Genomic DNA, 21,044 nt, shown 5'->3' with positions numbered 1-21,044 from the left:
TCTTCCCACCCGGGTGGGTCTGACTGCCCGAAGAAGAGTTTTCCTCTCTTCTAACAAAGGCCTGGCTGCTGGCATTCTGGGCTTAGAGTTGGGGAGTGGGAGGCAGGATGGCGGGTTCAGCATCGTTTCTGAATTCACTTAACTCCCTGCTTTCAGTACGAAGTCCATCCCTTAGCTGTGCCTGGGTCCCCCAGGTCCAGAGATCCTGTTTTAACCTTCCCAGTGAGCATCGTCTGCTAGACTTCTGCCGGGTGTGGGAGGGCAGTTCTGGCTGTGTGGTGTAAGGGAGGGGATCCGGATACCTCTCAAGCAGACCTTCCATCAATCCTCCTCCTTATAGCCCCATTCCCTGGCCCCCAGATATCCAGAGGTACCTGGAACTGCCAGTTCCTGAGCCTTCTGGGGAAATCATTGTACAAACCGATGAGTGTCAGCTTTTCCTACTGTTTGCTTGGGATCCTAATTTCTCAGGTCTAGTAAGTTATTTAACGTTCACCATCTGTTTCCAGCCTCTCCAATTCTGTTGCTCTTGCTCTTTTCCCACTCTCTCAATTTTTACGGATTTGTGCTGTTTAAAAATACTCATTGTTGTTTAGTGGGGCTTGGAGAGGAAGCAAAGGTACATGTTCAACCCTCCATCTTTACCTGGAAATCTGAGAATCAGAATTTACTCTAGTCCCATCTCAGAAAAAAACAAAATAAAAAACCACCCTTCATCTTTTTGTGGTTGTTGTCTTTGTTTTTTGGTTTTTTATTGTTTCGTCTTGTTTGGCTGCATTGGGTCTTTGTTGCAGCACACAGGCTTCTCTCTAGTTGTGGCATGAGGGTTTTCTCTCTGTAGTCGTGGCGTGGCCAGCCCCGTAGTTTGCTGCGTGGCAGCTTAGCTACTATGTGCAGCATGTGGGATCTTAGTTCCCCGACTAGGGATTGAACCCGCATCCCCTGCACTGGAAGGCGGATTCTCTACCACTGGACCACCAGGGAGGTCCCCAAAACCACCCTTCATCTTAACATTTATTGATAACCAGGTGCTTTCCCTTCCATTATCCCCTTTAATTTTGATAACAGCCATGAAACATAAGGTTGGTTCACTATTTTTACTGGTGAGAAACCGGAAGCTCAGGGCGGTTGCCTCATTTTACTCTAGAGCTGCAGCCAGGCTGCCACGACCTCACAAGGGCTCAGACCCCTGAATCAGTCTCCATCAAATACTCGAGCAGACTGTATGTGATGAGAGAATCAAGTGGCAGGAGCAGCTGACAGCTGGCAGGTTCCCGAGGCCTCCATCTATTCCGCTGCAGCAGGAACTCCCCTGCGGATGGGGGAGGCCCAGCTACAGGCTCTTCTGCAGCAAAAGAGTTTCCCCTTGGCTCCCCTGTCCCCAGGGTTGACCCTGGGGGTGGGAGCGGCTGGGGAGGCAGTCCAAAACTTCAGGGATAAGTAAAAAACTGAGACAGAAAACAGATTAGTGGCTGCTTAGGCCGGGAAGAGGGGTTTCAGGGGGGAAATGGGGGATGATTAATAATGAGTATCGGGTTTCTTTTCAGGGTGATGAAAATGTCCTAAAATGAGACAGTGGTGGTTGTTCAACTCTGTGAATAACTAAATATCACTGAACTGTACACGTTGAATGAATGAACTGTGTGTGGTATGTGAACTATATCTCAATGAAGTGAGTTTTTTAAAAATTATTTTATTTTTTAAGGCTTTTTTTTGGATGAGGACCACTTTTAAAGTCTTTATTGAATCTGTTTCATGTTCTGTTTTTTTCTGGCCTCGAGACACGTGGGATCTTAGCTCCCCGACCAGAGAGTGAACCCGAAGCCCCTGCATTGCAAGGCGAAGTCTTAACCACCGGACCACCAGGGAAGTCCCCGAAGTGGTTATATTTTAAAAAAAAGATGATCAGAGAGAAATAAACCCCCTGATCTACATAAGCGTAAAATGGTCTCTGAGTCATCTTCCTTGTCCATTGAGAAAAATGTGGGACCTCTGGTTTGCGCTAAGCAAATCTGTCTCCCCAGGGAACCAGTGAGTCTTAGCGGACAGACCTGCTATCTGGAGAGGAGCACCTGTTTAAAAATCACACTATCTCTGGGACTTCCCTGGTGGTCCAAGGTTAGAACTCTGCACTTCCACTGCAGGGGGCCCAGGTCCAGTCCCTGGTCGGGAAACGAAGATCCCGCAAGCCTCGTGGTGCAGCCAGAAAAAAAAGAAAAAGAAAAAGAAAAATCACACTATCTCAGGGATGGCACGAAGCAGGCAGATGCCAATGGTAATAAATACTGAGAATGAGGGTTAAACAACAAACCCAGCACACCAGAGGAAGGGCACAAGGGATCAAGGATGAATTAGAAAGCAAACACAAGCAATAAAAGAAGGATTTCCTGCACCAAGCTTGGATCCCATTTTCACACAGGCTTGTCAAGGTATCTGCAAAATTCACTTTCTCCCCCAACAATTCTTTTTTTTGGAAAGTTCATCAAGTCGGGATAATTACGACGGCTCCCGGGAAAGTGAAAGTTCTTCACAAACGCTGACTATCACAGAAAGTTCTGAACCATCTAGGTGCGTCTGGCAGAAACTGCTCTGTGGGTCCCCTTGGGGGTCAGCTGCCCCTGCACGAAGAAGGGCCCCTGGAACTTGGTCCCGGCCGGCCAGCCAGCCTGGGAACTTAAACTTACTTGACTGGGAACTTGAACTTACTTGACGAGTCTTAGTGTGTCCTTTCGGATGTTGATCAAGCTTCTCAGAGTCTTCACTGGTTCTTGGGGAGGAGGGGCAGCGTAAGGAAACTGTGTCAGAAACAAAGTGGGAGAAGACAGTGTGTTTAGAAAGACCGATAACTATAGTAGGTGAACCTGGTCAAGGTCACAGCTAGCGGGAGAGCTGGGATCCGACTTGGCGTCCGAAGCGCTACATTTATCTGCTTTTCCCATTAGATGAAGCTTATGTGAGTAAGCATTCAGAATGTGGACAACTAATAAAAGCTCCCCCTGAAGTTCCAAATACCAGGAGACAGACGGTGGCCGAGTTAATCACAAAAGGCTTTTCCACCTGACTTTACACAACGGGGAGCCGGACCTGCAAGGATTTTCCTTCAGTGAAGCCCCATGGTGTCTGAGGAATTTAGGAACCGCAAACACAAGAGAACCCCATCGTGTGTACAGAGCGGAGGCCTGCAAACAGGGAAGAACAAATTTCCTCTGCAGCTGATCATATAAAGCAGAGTTTTTAAAAAACTTGAGCCAGGAGCTCTTTTGGGGTCATCAAAGGTTTGCGGTGGTCCATCAATTTACCTTACTCTTACACTCTCTCTCCCCGTGTAGACATCTGGGTTTGGAGGAGACAATGGGGAGATAAGAAAGGGGACACCATAAAACATGTCATTGGGAACTGCTTTGAGAAGATTAAGAATGATTCTTGTTCCTGGTATTCTTGTAAGGTCATTTGGGCAGTACACGTTTTTCACATATGATTCCCAGAAATCCTACTAGTGTTTGGAGCTTTGCAAAACTGTGGTCCTCCTAGCTCTGAAGATGCTACCTCCTTGTGCTGACATCTGCATGAAACTCTGTGCCTTCATAGACTTTTTTTTTTTTTTTTTTTGGGCACACGGGCTTAGTTGCTCCACGGCATGTGGGATCTTCCTGGAGCTGGGATCGAACCCGTGACCTCTGCATTGGCAGGCGGATTCTTAACCACTGAGCCACCTAGGAAGCCCCCTTCATAGACTTTTGATGTTTTACTTGGGAAACATAATTGAACCTCTGGTACACCTGATTTTGTGTATTCAGTGTGATCCTTGATAGTTCATTTTACTTTTTCATTGATACCTTAAACATATATATATTTTTTCCGGTTGCACCACGAGACTTGTAGGATCTTAGTTCCCAGGCCTCCTATAGTGGAAGCTCAGAGTCCTAACCACTGGACCACCAGGGAATTCCCACCTTAAACATACATTTTTTAAAATGTATGATGGTTGGTTTTTCTGATTACAAAGCAATACATGTTCAAGCAGAAAACTTGACAAACACAAATAAAATACAAAACCAGCCACGGTTTCACTATTCAGAGATACCAAAGTTAGCACTGCAGGATGTGTCTTTTTGGATAGGCATGCATCCACCCAGCCTCCCTCCCTCCCTCCTTTACATCTGGGCACTGTTTCAAACTGCACCTACTATTTTATCGTCTATCTTTCACTTAGAAAGATGTGACAAATGTTTTAAAGCCCATAATCTGACAATATAACTACACACATTAGAGACAGGGGGCCTACTTTAATCAATTCCACATTATTCAATGTTTTCAGTTGGTTTTACTTTTTCTCCCCCCCCATCCCCCGCCCCGATATGAATGCTGCAGTGAATGCCTTGTCCCTACATTTCTGCATGCCTGTTTGATTATTTCCTTAGGACACATTCCTAGAAGTGGAATTACTGGATCAAAGAGTAAGCATATTTTTAAGACTTTTAAAACTATTTTGCCAAATTGCTCTCTGGAAAGCTGATTCCAATTTTGCTCTCCTGCTTGCAGTGTGTCAGGAGGCTTTTATGTAGGAAAGCTGAAATCCTAGTTCAGATCCCATCTGTGGCCCACTTCTCCACCCCCTACCTCCACCTCCACCCCCACTTTGCTGGGCTGTTACACTAAAGGAATTTAAAACAATTCTTAAATAAGCTTAAGCAAAAAGTAATTAGGCAGGAAAACCCGACACAAACGCTTGTCTATTCTAAAGCCAAAATAAATGACTTTGGGATTAAAATTTTTTTCTGGAGTAGGGAAGTTAATCATATTCATTTGCACGGGTACTTGGGAGTTACCCATAACTCCTACCTGAGTTAAAAAAAAACAACACAGAGGTTCTCCCTTCACTCTTTGCTCTTTCCCCTCTATATCCCTTGCCCCCCAAAAAAGAAAAACAAAAGGAAAGGGGGGGAAAAAGCTAGTGTTCATCTTCCATTTAGAATATTACATTTGATGATTACTGGCAACGGAACACAAGTTATTCACTGCCCAGGGAAAGGCATCTGTGGGATCATTGTTATATATAAAAACTATTCTTATCATATAATAAATCCATGCTTATATTTTTAGCTCTTGCTTACCCCGCCTCCCCCCCCCCCGCCCCCCGCCAAAGAAAAGCATTGAAAATCTGTTTAGGAGAAACTAATCCTGTTTGTAGGCTCCTACCTACCAAAGCTTCTGCCTTAGTGGCCTTCCACATACCCAATCAGAATCTACCTGCTACACTCAGTACTAGGCGTAAAGAGAGACTTAAAGTGGAAAAGATAAGGTCCTACTCTTTCAGGAAGCAGCATTATAAGGAAGATGATGTAGTTATACAAATAACTGTAACACTAAACAGAGAGAAATGCCACAAAGAGGGCAATGATAAAGGAAGTGATTGCTTCTGGCTGAGGTAATCTGGAAGGCTTCATGGAGGAGGTGGTATTTGATCTGGGGTCTTGCAGGATAAACGTAATTTGTAAATTCAGAGATGACAAGGGAGACAGAGGAAACAGCAGGAATGGAGGCAAACTGAAGAACATACTCTGCTCTTAGAGCCGCCTTCCCTTCCTCTCCAGGCCAGGTTAGCCTGCTGTGACTCTAAGCTTCTTTGTGATCTTTGCTTTTAAAATGATCATTTACTGAGCGCTTACTAGGTGCCAGGCACTATGCTAAGCTCTTCATATAAATCATCTTAGTTAATCTTGGAACAATCCTGGGAGGGAGAGATTGTTGTTCCCTTTTTGCAGATAAGGACATTGACATAGTAACAGGTTCAATAACACCCTCCAAAGTCCCACAGGTTTTAGGGAGAAGAGTTGAGGTTTGAACACATTCTACCTCCATCTTTCTCTAAGATACTCCTGGATACAGCTTCTTAACCTAGAGATGATGAAGCAACCGAAGTGCCAATTATTAAAAGATATGGAGGACTTCCCTGGAGGCGCAGTGGTTAGGAATCCACATGCCAATGCGGGGACACGGGCTTGATCCCTGGTCCAGGAATATCCCACATGCCAAGGAGCAACGAAGCCCGTGTGCCACAGCTACTGAAGCCTGCGTGCCTAGAGCCCATGCTCCGCAACAAAAGAAGCCACCGCACTGAGACGGCCGCACATTGCAACAAAGAGTAGCCCCCGCTCGCCGCAACTAGAGAAAGCCCACGCCCAGCAATAGAGACCCAACACAGCCAATAAATAAATAAATACTTTTTTAAAAAAGATTCACATAATTATTCAAGGTCTCAGGGCTAATGAGGAGCTGAACCAGGATTTGAATCCAAAAGCCACGCTCTATGTCTTGCAGCTGCCTTGGCTATGGCAGGGCAAAGCTACGGGTTATTCTGATCCCGGGAGTGTTCCAGGTACCTGAGTAGAGTGTAGAGTCTGAATGTTAAATCATCACTGCAAAAGGTACCGAAAACTGTTCAGGATCTGGAAGCTGGCTGAAACTCTCTGGATTACACCCTTATGCTTAGGCAGCAGTACACACAAAAGCGTATCTAATGCCACACTCCTTTTAAATTTTAAGAGGAGTATCTAAGGTCTTCTCAGAGGAAAGCTTTCTGGGAGCATAGCATGACAAAATCCTTTTGTCTGTGAGAGCTAACAGCACCTGTAGAAGACACAAATGTACATTCGGGGTGTGACATCAGAGAACACTGCCAGCAGAAGCAGGGGAGGTGTTCATCCCTGTTCACCTTCTGCCCAAGATGCTCCAATAGGTGTTACTGACAGATATTCCAAAAGCACGGAGGTTTCTCCTCTAAGTTATTTTCAAAGAACAAAGACATTTACCAATTCATCCAACACATTCACTATGCCCTGAGTGCTGTGCTAGGCCTGGGATTCGGTGATGGACGAGGCACATCTCTCTTAGTTCCATCTGTAAGGGGCCCACGATAGAGCTTGCATCTGGTGCACTGCACTCAGGTACAGCAACCCACCCCCCCACCAGGACTAGGCTGCTTGTGTCTGTGCTGAAATAAGCCTAAATCTCAGAATAACTTAAATCCCAAGCACCTCGAGCCCAGGATGGGCGTATAGTACCCACTCAGCCAGAGGAACTCTTTCCATGGGTCCCAGGGGGTTGCCCGGCAAGGCTCTGTGTGAATACAGAGCAAACTTCTCTTTGCCCTTTTATCCTGGTGCCCATCAGTTTCCTTGTACGTTTTCCTTACACCAGCAAAGTGCCACCTGGTGGCCAAATGTGGAACTGCCAATTTAGATAGACCAGATATAGATATTGGGGGGGGTACACATTTGTATATATTTATATACACACGTATATGTGTGTATATATCAACCATGTATCCTGGACTTTCTAACCATTCTAATTTCAAATATTTTGTTAAACTACCCCCTACGTCTGTACTCACATTTTCGCTGTAAAAAATATGGTCCCAGTGCCTACGCGATTATAGGACATCTTACTTCAGTTGTATATTATTGGGCAATTCCCAGCAGTCTATAAAAAAGACGCTAATCCATTCATAAAAATAAATAATTAACTTCAATATGAAGGGTTTTTTTTTTGTTTGTTTGTTTACATTATATAACATTTGCTGTTAAATTTGGGCCTGATCATATACACTCACAGCATCCCGGATTTAGCCCCTGGGAACGCCCTGCATCGGCTCCTGTGTCCTTTTTGACTAGCCTGCATCACTTTTTGAGCATATCCTTACTTTCTGGCACCACAAGATATTCCAGGTTCATCTTGTATTTTTCTACCCCTTCCCCGGAATCAATCATGTCTCCGAGGAGCCCTGGTTCCTTTTTAGAGAGGTCTACCTCTGACCACCATGTATTCACTCATCTTTTACCAATGAGCACTTGCTCTGCTTCCAGTTTTCAATGTTACAAACAATGATGCAATAAACATTCTCTGAAAGGAAACTTCATAGGAAAAGGGGGGGGGGGGATGTAAAAGAAAAACAAATGAATATGACCTAATGTGGTTTTTATTTAGGAAGAAAAAAGCCCCAAATGCCAAAAATCTGCCTCTGAAAAGAAAGGAAATTATTTTTAGGCAATTTATGACTAAAAGAGAAAAGTACTCATTTTATCCATAGCAGACATGTAATATTTATGTCAGAGGAACAAATAATAGTATGGAAATCAACATCTGGCCTCATACAAATAGCTCATTTACAGCACTCATTTACATAAGCTCTTGCTTTTATAGATTTTAGGGCTTTTATAGTTAAATTTCAGTTCCTTTTTATTTCATTGCCTGGTTAGTTTCTCACAGCTTTCTCTACTTCCCCTCTTCTCAGCTATGCAGTGTGTCCAAGACCTACCAGTGGTTATTTTTAGACTGGTGATACTTTAGAACATTTTCTTAGATCTGTGTCAGGGAGAACAGTTTACACGGGTTGAATGCTGTGAAATGAATACAAATTTGTCTATTTAGCCAGCTGAAGCCCTGGGACAGACTGTATTGCGCCTGCTGTCCACCAGGACGTCAATGAGCTATACTTACAGCAGCAAAACCCCTTTGCAATAATTTTCCATCCAATCCTCGTGGGAAGTCAATCACCAGTATAGAAAGACTGGGGACCACAAAGCTGGCAAGATGTGAAAAGACATTCTTCTCACTCAAATCAAAGATGTGAGGGAGATACCAAGAGGGTGTCACAAGATGACCTTAACTCAAAGATGCTCTGTGTTCAGGTTACCAAAGGAATCCATCCAAGATGGCAGCCTATTTATAGTCTGTTAACTCCTCCGCTAGGTCCCCTGGCAGGGCACGCACAGAACCAATGTCCTGGCTATGTGATATCACCTCTAAAGTTGACCTTTCCAAAATATTTAAACCCTACTATGAGTATGCCCAATTAACCAGTTCTCTCTAACAGGTGATAACAAGAGCATAAAAGATTCACTGCAGAGAAAAGCACCCGTCACAAAATCACACAGGTTCCTGTTAACAAGCATCACAGACCCATTTTCTCCCTCTTCTTATGGTCTTGACTCATACTGTCCAGGAGTGCTCAGGCCAGGCAACACCTTCTGTACATTCTGACATCAAAAGCACTTCCAGGGCTACGTGTGCTGCTTTGATGAGAAATGAAATCTACTCAACTTCTGGTTCGCGACTGAAAGCCCCTCCTAGAGGGAATACGGGGATATGTGTATAAAAACAGTTGATTGAACTTGGTGTACCCCCAAAAAAATAATAAATAAATAAATAAAATTAAAAAAGAAAGAAAGAAAGAAAGAAAGCCCCTCCCAGCGGGATAAAACACTACCCAATCATCCTGTGTTTCTACAATAAAAGCACCTTCCTGATGATGAGCTGCTTTTAGATACAAAGGGTTCTGCCTAACAGCAGCTAATTTTAAGGAGAGATAAAAGGGAAAAAAGTGCTTTTAGTAAAGCAGACACTGTCATCTTTTCCCTCCAGCAACTTGGTAAATAATGACTAATGGTCAGAGAAACTGATCAGGAGACTGGTAACCCAGCTCACTAATAAGAATCCACTTTTTAAAAAAAAAAAATTTATTTATTTACTTTTGACTGTGTTGGGTCTTCGTTGCTGCAGGTGGGCTTTCTCCAGTTGTGGCGAGCAGGGGCTACTCTTTGTTGCAGTGCGCGGGCTTCTCACTGCAGTGGCCTCTCTTGTTGCAGAGCACGGGCTCCAGGTGCATGGGCTTCAGTAGTTGTGGCATGTGGGCTCAGTAGTTATGTCTCACGGGCTCTAGAGCACAGGCCCAGTAGTTGTGGCTCATCGGCCCAGCTACTCTGTGGCATGTGGGATCCTCCCGGACCAGGGCTCGAACCCGTATCCCCCCACATTGGCAGGCAGATTCTCAACCACTGCGCCACCAGGGAGGCCCAAGAATCCACTTTTAAGTAAGAGATCTTGAGACGCCTAATACTGTAGGTAAAGAATATGCCCAGAGGGGTAAGCACCAGTGTCAGGCAAAATAGGTATTTTAAAATACACACCATATATTTTTTTCCAAAGAAGCTTATGACTGTTCTAATGCCACCAATTGTTAGTTTTCCAATCATTTTTTAAAGCAGAGGCATTTTCAACAGGCCAACTATTAAGAAGGGCAAGTGGACCAAAGTATTCCCCAGTCTGTATTTCAAAAACTAAAAACTGGAAGCTGCGGGGCTTCCTAGGTGGCGTAGTGGTTAAGAATCCGCCCGCCAATGCAGGGGACACGGGTTCGAGCCCTGCTCCAGGAAGATCCCACGTACCGCAGAGCAACTAAGCCCGTGCGCCACAACTATTGAGCCTGTGCTCTAGAGCCCGTGAGCCACAACTACTGAGCCCATGTGCTGCAACGACTGAAGCCCACGTACCTAGAGCCCGTGCTCCCCAACAGGAGAAGCCACGGCAACGAGGAGCCCGCGCACCACAACGAAGAGTAGCCCCCACTCACCGCAACTAAAGAAAGCCCGCGCACAGCAAAAAAGACCCAATACAGCCAATTAAATAAATAAATAAATAAATAAATTTATAAAAAACAAAACAAAAACTGTAAGCTGGTCTTCAAGTTGAAAAACTCCAAGCTGCCCACCTGTGTCCCTCCTGAAATATACTGACACTAAAACTGTCTATATAAGATCTAAGACTGGGCTTCCTAGGTGGCGCAGTGGTTAAGAATCCGCCTGCCAATGCAGGGGACACGGGTTCGAGCCCCGCTCCAGGAAGATCCCACATGCCGCAGAGCAACTAAGCCTGGGTGCCTAAAAAAAAAAAAAAAGATCTAAGACCAGTTACAAGAGTTTCAAGTCTCCATCTCTTATATTTCTGGAAGAAAAATATACTCTGAAGTCTGCTATGTTAGGAATCTCCGTTTCAGAAAAAGAATGATAGTATGAAATACAGAAACAGTTAGGTTTATATGACAAATACAGAATTCTAAGCCCAGGTAAGGTCTGTTACATTTGCTAAGCTACCTATTTGTAGATATAGCCCTACGCCTAGGAAGAAGGCCATCAGGGACTCAAAAACTCTAATGAGATTTTGTTTTGTTTATCTAATCATGAGATATGGAAACCCCATATAATTAGAACAAAATAGCATAAAATAAAAACCTATGGCATATGTCTGATAGTTTTAATTTCTAAATTGTTAATATTAAGATATGTAATTTGCAGCTAGTTTAGCAAGGTACCATCTGCTTAATTTTGCCCTGCTAAGCTTCCAAAAGCTTTTTTTTAATTTAATTTTTTAATTTTTGGCTACTTTGGGTCTTAGTTGCAGCATGTGGGATCTTTTGTTGTGGCCCGCAGGCTGTTTGCTGTGGTGCGTGGGCTTCTCTCCAGTTGCAGTGCGTGGGCTTCTCTCTAGTTGTGGCATGGGGGTTTTCTCTTCTCTAGTTGTGGCTCATGGGCTCCAGAGCACGTGGGCTCTGTAGTTTGCCACACGCGGCTCTCTAGTTGCCCCGCGGCATGTGGGATTTTAGTTCCCCAACCAGAGATCGAACCCACATCTCCTGAATTGAAGGACGGATTCTTTACCACTAGACTATCAGGGAAGCCCCCCAAAAGTTTTGAAGCTCTGATTATTCTTCAGCCACTCCTTAATAGCAGTGAGTAGCCAAGGTTATATACACCAATTGAACTACTTTCTTTGACTTACATATTGAATATATATTAAATATATTAAAGTCTAAGCTCACTTCAAGTCTGTCTGTAATGAACTCTAGAGCTAAAAGTATAATTCTTACGCTCTAGATAGTGAATCTCAGAGACAAAATACAAATATTTACAATATATCACGTTCAGAGTCCAATCCCAAGGTTGATTCACGTTGCTGGCTTCTCTTTCATCCTGTGTTCCAACCTCATCCCTTCCCTGACCTCCTACCTGTGATCTCTGTGTCCTTCCATCTGTCACCGATCACCTCTCAGTCCATCCTTGTAAATCTCCAGGCCTTGAACCACATCCTTCAACACCTTCAATTTTCCTGTTCTCAGCAACCACTTCTCTACGGCTCTTCTTTTTACTGATTTCCTGCATGCTATTAAGACCCTGGGCTTCCGATCATCTTTCTGAGTTTGTCAGAGGTGATTCCAGTTCAATCAAGAAAAAAATAGATGTCCTAGCATTAACCATAAGCTTTCTGAGACTAAAGATAGCCAAGTTCCAAGTTTAAACATAGTGCAAAGATGGTGCAATAGATAATAATTTCCCAAGAAGTTATACATAGTCATATCTCCTAACACAGTCTGGCTCCTAGGTTTATAATTCTCAGCCTGGCCGATTAATACAAAGATTCTTTAAGCACTAGTTAATAATCGGCCAAGAAAGCACAGCCCCAGGATTAAGTGGGAAGTCAAAAGTTCAGCAAGAGGATTTAGTGACTGACTTCTAAACAAATAAATTATGAAAAAGGAAAGATTTATAGTGGGTAAACCTGACAGACACCACCTTGACTAAGTGATCAAGGTTGCCACCACTGGCAGTAGGGCATGAACTGTGCCTCTGATATGATGTAATAAGAAGGGCACTTACCTCTGTGGTATACTTCCCCCAAATCCAGAACTCTGGTCTAATCACAAGAAAACATCAGAAACCCAAACTGATGGGAGTTCTACAAAATATCTAACTTGTACATCTCAAAAGTGTCACAGTCACAAAAAACAAGGAAAAATCATGAAACTGTTACAAGATTGGAAAAGATGAAGGAGACACGACCACCAAAGGTAACCGGAACTAAAGAGAGACATCAGTGGAAAGACCGGCGTAGTTCTAATAAATCTGTAGTTTTGAAAAATAGTAATGTACCTATGCTAAATTTTAGTTTGGATAAATGCTCCATGGTTGTACAAGATGTTAACATCAGAGAAAGCTGGGTGAAGGGTATATTGGACTTCCCTACTTCTTTGCAATTCTTCTGTAAGTATTAAAAAAAAAAAGTTCAGCAAGAGAAGTGCTGAGGGGAAATGGAGAGCAGAGGATCTCCAAGTGGAAGGTGTAGGTCTTGACTCTTGTACTAGTGGTTGTGCAATTTTACACAAATTGCTGCATCCTACTAAGTCTCCACTTCTTCACCAGTAAAATATGCTTGATAATAGCTACCTTATAATTTGTGAGATTAAAGGCTGTATGAATCAAGGTTCAGTCAGGAAAACAAACCACACCAGGTATTTTAACAGAGGATTTAATAAAAGGAATTGGTGAAACAGGCACTGGAGAGACAAAACACAAAAAGGGGACACTAAGCTGACACAGAGTCACCTCAGGAGGTGGCTACCACCCCCAGGGCTGAGGGAACCAAGGGGAGAGGTTGGGGCTATCAGATCCTAGAGGCCCCCTGAAGCTTGGACTTGGACCCCCGGGTACCACCCTTTCTCCTCCTCCAGTTCCGCAGACCCTCTAGCGCCCTCTGTTGGCAGAGCCTGGCAGTGAAGAAACCTGGCAGAAGAGCCCCTGCCCCCTCATCACCCAGTCCAGCTTGGAGGGTGATTTGGGGCTGGAAGACAACAGTTGAACTGTTAACCGTGAAATAACTTCATAGACTGTAAATGTTACCCACTGGTACTTACTGTCATCACTACTGCTAGCAAGTGCATGGGCTAACTCTGCCTCTTTTTTTTTTCTTTTGGCTGCACGGTGCAGCTTGTGGGGATCTTAGTTCCTTGACCGGTTGTAACTGGGCCACCAGGGAAATCCTCTCCCTCTCTTTCTTTTAAAAATATTGAACAGTATGGATCAGCAGAGGATATGCACCTGTGGTGTTAAAAGCATTTAAATTTTTAATAAACAGAAAATACGGGACTACATTCTATTCTATAATTACAGCAATCTTTACCGCAAAGCTCGCTTTGTCAGAGCTGCCTTCTAAAGATAAAGCGTATGTCTGATTCATTTCTGTAATAATCAGGGCTACTATTTTAGTTGAGTGAAATAACTGTGCTGCTCAGGGATGCTATTTACATGTAACCACGCTCTCTGACCCAGAAGTCTTTGACTTTTATAGACTTCTGTAAAAACACTTTCATCACAATTTAAGGCCATTATACATCTCTTTAAAAGCTGAAAAAGTTAACCACATTTTTCTTTGAAATGCAACACCAGTGCGTAGAGTTTCCCGTAAGCTGGGGTGGACCCTGACAACAGGAAACAGAGGTGAGAGTGTGCACACTGAGTTTCAGTATGTTTCAAAGAAATTTCGAGGAAATTCCTACAACACAGATTCTTTAGTTTCACTGTTGAAAACCACAGTAGTTCTTTGCGCCCTGGTTTGTTAAGAAACACAGCCTTAAACAGCAAAGCAAAAGTTCAAGCGTTCAGCAGCACTTTCCAAGTCAGCAAAACTTATGTCACAAAGTAAAGTTCCTTTCTCAGAGCTTCTGGAAGCTCACTCTACACTTCATTTATCACTTCCATCTTTGTGTGTATGTGGCTGAGCTTCCTGCGAGATTATACACTTGAGGGCAAAGTCTATGTTAGAGATACCTTTGTATCACCTAGAGTGATTGGACCAACACACATAAAAGATAAAGATGGGTATTTGCAGAATGCATATATGAATAAGGTCTTCAGAAGGGCACAGCATGTGCCCATGGTGACCATCTGGATTTTGGACATTTGCCCTACACGGCAGGTTGGCACAATTAATACTCACAAAATAACTAAAAAACAGAGGGCCATGTGTTTAGTTTATTTTATTTATTTTTAATTGAAGTATCGTTGATTTACCATGTGCCAATCTCTGCTGTACAGCAAAGTGACTCTGTTTTACACACATATACATTCTTTTTTTAAATATTCTTTTCCATTATGGGTTTTTTTTTTTTTTTTTTTTTGCGTCACCGCATGGCTTGTAGGATCTCAGTTCCCAAACCAGGGACTGAAGCCAGACCACAACAGTGAAAGCCCCGAGTCCTAACCACTAGGCAACCAGGGAACTCCCTGCCACGTGCTTTTTAATAAAGGGTTTATGGAGCAATATTTATAAGTTTAACTAGGAGCTAGGACCCTCTGGCCCTGCCCATGAGCTGTGTGCAAAACTGAAATGAAAGAATAAAAATGAAACGATCTGATAAGGTGGGGAGGACACCAGGGGCTGGAAGATCCAAGTTCTTGCCTCTAGTCTCAGGTGAGTAATTTAACGTCTCTGGGCATCAGTTTCCTTATCTGTAAAATGGGGTTTACAGCTCTTGTCTATCATGTAGGGTGATTAAGACCCAATAAAAAGTGTTCTAGGAATCACATGTGCTATGAAAATGTAGGTCATAACTAGTGATCACGAGTGATTATCATTTGTAATAATATTATCTTTAAAAAATTCTACCTACAATGCAATTTTCAATACTCTGAAAAAAAAGAATATACAAATGAAATATCAGCAGTCAGATAAGTACCTCTTATCCATAAATCCCAAAGGACTTGCAATAAATTCAATTTAGGATACATCTCACTTTGCTGTGACCCAGGAGAGGTACTGCAAATCTACCACATACTCTATTGGAATTTAACCTCTTGGGAACAGCACACCCCCCACAGAGGCACATGAATTCTTACCACAGTGACTGGAAGGCTCTTTGAGATTCTTAGTTTATGATTAGAAGGCTGTGGGAGACACAGTCTAAAGTAAAATGAGAGCGGAGCCAGCTCACCTCTTGTCTGTTGTGACCCTAGTGGTCTAACGAGCAAACATGGCTTCTGCACACCATCCAAAACAATCACGAGCCGGTGAAAAACGCAAAGCACAGGTTTGAGACGAACAGCTTCCATCCTGCAGTGAGACCTAGGCCCCTGCCACTGAGGTGCTGGGGACGGACCCCTGTGGCTGAGGGCTGCTGATGCAGAAGCGATGGTGACCTCTCCCCCCCGCCCCGCCCCCACCGCCAAGTGCACACATGGCATCTGAGGGACACATCGACCACCTCTTGTCGGTACACGCCCATAAACAGGGGCTCCCGGGGCCACGTGGAGACCAGGCCGCAGAGTGCACTGGCATGTCTGTGAACCACTCCTCCTTTCCAAGGCAGTCCTTTTTTTTTTTAAAGTCAGGTTTATCGAGGTGTAATTTACATCCAATAAAATTCACCCATTTTAGCGTACAGTTCTATGAATTTTGACAAACACATACAGCTCTGTAACCACCATCGTGATCAAGGTACAGCACACTTCCACCCCCACCACCCCATAATTTTGTTCCTTCACTCCCTTCTGCAGCCAAGCCCTCCCTGCACCCCTGGTCCCTGGCAAATAGTCATCTGTTTCCCATCCCCCCCCAGTTTTGTCCTCTCCAGAATGACAAGACACATTCTTTCCAATGCTTAAATAAAATAGCCAAAGGCGTCATCGAACTCTGCACAGATCACCATGTGTTCAGCTGCCCTATGAGCCTCTCATGTACATGCGGAGGGAGAACGCAGGGTCTGATGCGTGCAAGGACGGCAACATTCATTGCAGCGTGGATGACTTTACAAGCTCCACCGAGAACAGGACACGTCTTCGTGAGCTGTGAAGCAGCTCTTCTACAACCAAAGACAAAGACCTCTTATTTTAAACTGTCTCTCTATGAAGAGAGGGTTCCTCCTTCCATGATTGTATAGTACTAGACACAACCAGATTGCTTTCTGGTTTGGTTGAACTTTGGGTATTAAAAGAAAACATCAATTACTGTAGCTGAAACAGAATGTAGATTAATAAGAAAATTCTGTTCAGGTAAGAAGCTTGAGTTCCAATAGAAAGTTCTTCCAGCCCATCAGATTTGGCTTGACCTGACATGAGTTACTTTGTGCCTAGCAAAATACTGAACTTTTACTGAATTCTGTAAGAATCACTCAAGAGCTTCCTACACAACTTCAGACTAACATGAAGGAAAGTACAAAGAACGTATAAATGCAAAAAAAGGGACAGTGATGAGCCCCCTGGAAAATCGAGAAAGGAGAAAATTGCAAACTACCTTCTAGCACAACAAAAGGTCACAATACAGCTTTTTCTTTTTTTTCATTTTTATAGACGGAAAATCCTTATCCTGTAATTTCAAAGCCAAAATTATATTGCTTATTCGTTCCCTTCCTATTCTATGTAATAAATTACTTTATAATGTATCTCATATTTCATATTAGATATATAAGGGGTTAGTTATCAAATTTTGAGACGTAGTTTGAAGAAATGATAGAGAATTTAAAGCCAAACAGTGCTTCCCAGCTCCCATCTGCACAGATTTGAAAACGTGAAGAAATAAATGCAAAGGCTTACAACAGGCCTCCCAGTCCCTACGACAGATTAAACACGTGTATTTACCTCTGCTCCCTTCTGAATTCCCACTGAAATGACAGCAAAAGAATTAAACGAAGAGGGGGAAAAGTGTAAAACCACAAGAACGGAGAGAATGGGAAAGGAAATAAAAAAAAATTGGAAGGGGAAACACACACAGGCAAGTGGAAACTGATTTAGGAGAACCGAAAAGGCTGAAATTCTAAATGGCAGAAACATATTTATGCCCAGAGCCCCAGAAAGGCTTCGGAATTGGAGACAGCAGGTCCTCCTAAAAGTGGGGGTACATTCAGGCTCAAAAGAGGAGATTGGGAAGGTCTGAATGAAAAGCATTTCCACTCTGAGATCGTTTCCCAGACACCATGTGGCCAAGAGGCCACCTGTCCCCTCTCTAACAGAAGATGTTTACGAGAGAGTAAATCAGAGGATTTGACAGTCTTAGGGACACTGGGCATGGCCGAGGGCGAGGGAACTCTTTGAAAACAGACAGCTAAGTCAAGGTCTCCATATGGAAGCTCGCTGAGACCTCACAGCCCCTTCCCTGTTCCTCTTCCAGAACCTGGCCGTCAGGCTTGCAACCCCCTCCAACCCTTTGCCCCTGCCAGGCTGGACATGAGTGAATTCTTCACTGGAGAAACTAGATATGGTCACTTGATTTATGACAAAGGCAATCCTGCAGTGCCGTGAGAAAAGGATGGACGGTCTTTTTCCACAGTCAGTGCTGGGTCGATTTAAACAAAAGAAAAAGAAGGAAAAGAACCTTGGCCCCTACTTCACAGCACATGCCAAAATCAATTCCAGATGGATGACAAGCCTAAAGGTGAAAGGTAAAACAAAGCTATTAGAGGAAAACCAGAGCATCTTCATGTTTTGGTATTTGAAAGAATTCTTAAATAGGATACAAAAAATGCTACTGTATAAGAAAAAAATGGATAAATAGGACTCTATTAACATTTAGAACTTCTGTTCAACTAAAGATACCAGGAAGAGAGTGAAAAGGCATAAACTTCGAAGTTGCCAAGAGACTAGATCCTAAACATTCTCACCACAAAAAAGAAATAAAATTACGTGCCCTGATGTGGGTGTTAGTTAACACGCTGATGGTAATCTCATCACAATATGTAAATGTATCGAATCAACAGTCGTACACCTCACACTAACACTATGTTATATGTCAATTATATCTCAATTAAAAAAATTATCATTTTTTATTTTTGGCCATCAGCGTGTGTCTTGTGGGATCTCAGTTCCCCAGCCAGGGACTGAACCCAGGCCACAGCAGTGAACGCACCGAATCCTAACCACTGGACAGCCAGGGAACTCCCATAAATAAATTATTTTTAAAAAGAAAGAGTGAAAAGCAAGCAGAGACTAGAAGATATCTGCAATATATTTATCTGAGAAAGGACTCATGTTTTCTTATTATCTCCTTTCTCAGAAAGAAAAAGAGGCTGAGCTAAGAGAAAAGATTTGAACCGACACTTGGCAAAGGAGGGATCCAAACAGCTGATACACATACGTAAAGGTGCTCAACCTCATGAGTTATCCGGAAAACGAAAATTAATTCTGCATTCCCACCAGACTGGCTACGGTGAAAAAGATGGAAAATACTAGGTGCTGGGGACTCCAAACACTCCGGGTAGGAGTACAATTGGTGCAGTTGCTTTGGAAAACTGGCCGTATCTTCTACAGCACACTGCGTGCCCCGGCAACGTCAACTGTGGGCAGACCCCTAAAAAATAAGCACACACACGCTGAACAAAATGCACAGAAGAGAACGTTCGCAATAGCACGGCCTGAGGTACAGAAGGCCAGCTCTCTGTCCTCGAGGTGGGGGGTATTCTGCGGTGCAAGCTGTACTCCAGAGCTTTCCTGAGGGACCAGGCTGGAGCAAGTTCCTGCCAAGACCACATGGTTGCTTAGTTTTGCTCCCCTGCTGCATCTGGCTTCCATTATGCCCCTTCTCCAAAGAGCACTCCTTCCATGAAGGGTTTTCACAAAGATCTCCAACGCAGGTTTGCTTCCAGAGTCTGCCTTCGACCAGAGGGCATCAGAAGTTGCCTACGGAAGTGGAGTCAGCAGGTCGAATTCTGCTCTTATGTGAAGAGGTGGAACTCCATCTCTTAATGGTGGTTCCCAACACTGATCCGACCTCTGGGAACAGGGCCCTCTTCTTTCTTCCGACTGCAACGTGAGATCAGACCTCAACAGCTCTCCTTTGGACAACTGGCTCTGCTTTATATGTTCTCACCAATAATAATAATAATAATAATCTCTAATTGATCTTCTACACTGTTGTCTGAGTGATCTTTCAAAATGCATATTAAATGACTGCCAGCTTAAAACACATGAGCGGATTCCCCATGCCTATAGGATAAAAGTCCAAAGTTCGCAGGAAGGCACACAAGGCCCCTTGGTCTAGGCCAGGATCCACAGGTGTATCTCTTGCTGTGTCTCCCCTACACCCTCTGGACCCTACACTTCAGTTTTACTGAATCATCTGTAGTGCAGAGATGTCGCCTTGTTTAGATGCTTCTGTACCGTGGCTCTTTGGCTCCTCCTCCAAGGCGTGCTTATTTCCTGGTTATAAAGTAAGTTCCTTCAGGCAGGGATTTCATTTTATCTTTGTATATCTAGTGTTGAACACGAGCCTGGGGGATCACAGGGGTTCAATCAAATGTTAAACGAAGGAAGGAATGACTGACTGAGTCCTTCGATCAATGATTTGTGTAATTCGGGGGAGGGGTGAGGGGGATCAACGTGGGTCATGGCCTCATGCTTATTAAGGAAGACTATCTTCTCAGCTAGGACAGAAACCAAATTATGATAAGAACGGATAAGAAATCAACTAGATGATGGGTGATGACTTAGAGGGCTGGGATAAGGAGGGTGAGAGAAAGTCGTGGGAGGGAGGGGATATGGGGATATATGTATAAATATGGCTGATTCACTTTGGTGTACAGCAAAAACTGGCACAACAGTGTAAAGTAATTATATTCCAATAAAGAGCCTTAAAAAAAAAAAGAACGGAGAAGAAGAAACTGTTTCCTGGGACCTCCCTGGTGGCCCAGTGGTTAAGATTCTGTGCTCCCAACGCAGGGGGCTCGGGTTTGATCCCTGGTCAGGGAACTAGATCCCATATGCATGCCACAACTAAGAGTTCGCACGCTGCAACTAAGACCCAGTGCAGCCTAAATAAATAAAAAAATCTTTAAAAAGAAAAAAAGAAACTGTTTCCTCCTCCTTCTCGCTTTTCTTCTCCCAGTGCATAATTTTATAACCCAAATTGATTTTGAAATTCTTATATCAGGAAGGTAACCCACTAGGTCAACAGCTACTAAACACTGTGCCTGTTCTTCATTCATCTCCAGCAAAGTTTTTTCTCCAGAGAATTTTTTCCCTTTCTCTCATAATTTCAGGTGACATTGCAACCCCTTTGTACAGCTTTAACCCATAAGACTATACCCTGATGCCCACACACCAGAACCATGATCCCTGTCTTCCATCCATAAGCAATGCAGTGGATCTAACATGCAATGTCCTATTTCACTAACCTCAGCCAATGCAGCACCTTCAGGTAAAGAAAGGAGCAAACTTAGTGAATGGTTTTTGCATTAAAAAAAGAAAAAGAAAAAAGAAATCTAGGCAGTAGTTTTAAACTATCCTCCTCAAGATAATTATTAACTACAAAGGGAAAGATGGTAACTCTACCGTGGAGAAACCCGTGGTGAATTATACCTCAATAAAGCTGTTATTTAACAAAGTAATGCAGATGTGACCAGGGTCAGGCCCTGGGCGGACGTCTGAGGTGCTGGCGAAGTTCCATTT

At 43.6% G+C, this 21,044-nt stretch overlaps 1 protein-coding gene across 2 annotated transcripts in view; it reads right to left on the bottom strand.

Annotated features, from left to right (window-relative positions):
* The window catches only part of RNF157 (ring finger protein 157), an 83,797-nt gene that overhangs the window by 26,760 nt on the left and 35,993 nt on the right, over window positions 1-21,044 (bottom strand). For both annotated transcript variants that reach the window (XM_057715880.1, XM_057715878.1), the window contains exon 3: window positions 2,707-2,795. In XM_057715880.1, coding sequence (XP_057571863.1) covers window positions 2,707-2,795 — 89 coding nt within the window. The remainder of the gene's footprint in view (window positions 1-2,706; window positions 2,796-21,044) is intronic.

The sequence above is a fragment of the Hippopotamus amphibius genome, chromosome 17 (genome assembly GCF_030028045.1).
Source record: "Hippopotamus amphibius kiboko isolate mHipAmp2 chromosome 17, mHipAmp2.hap2, whole genome shotgun sequence".
Classification (NCBI taxonomy): Eukaryota; Metazoa; Chordata; class Mammalia; order Artiodactyla; family Hippopotamidae; genus Hippopotamus; species Hippopotamus amphibius.
The sequence above is the reverse complement of the archived record's forward strand: the minus strand, read 5'-3'. Positions and strand labels throughout refer to the sequence as shown.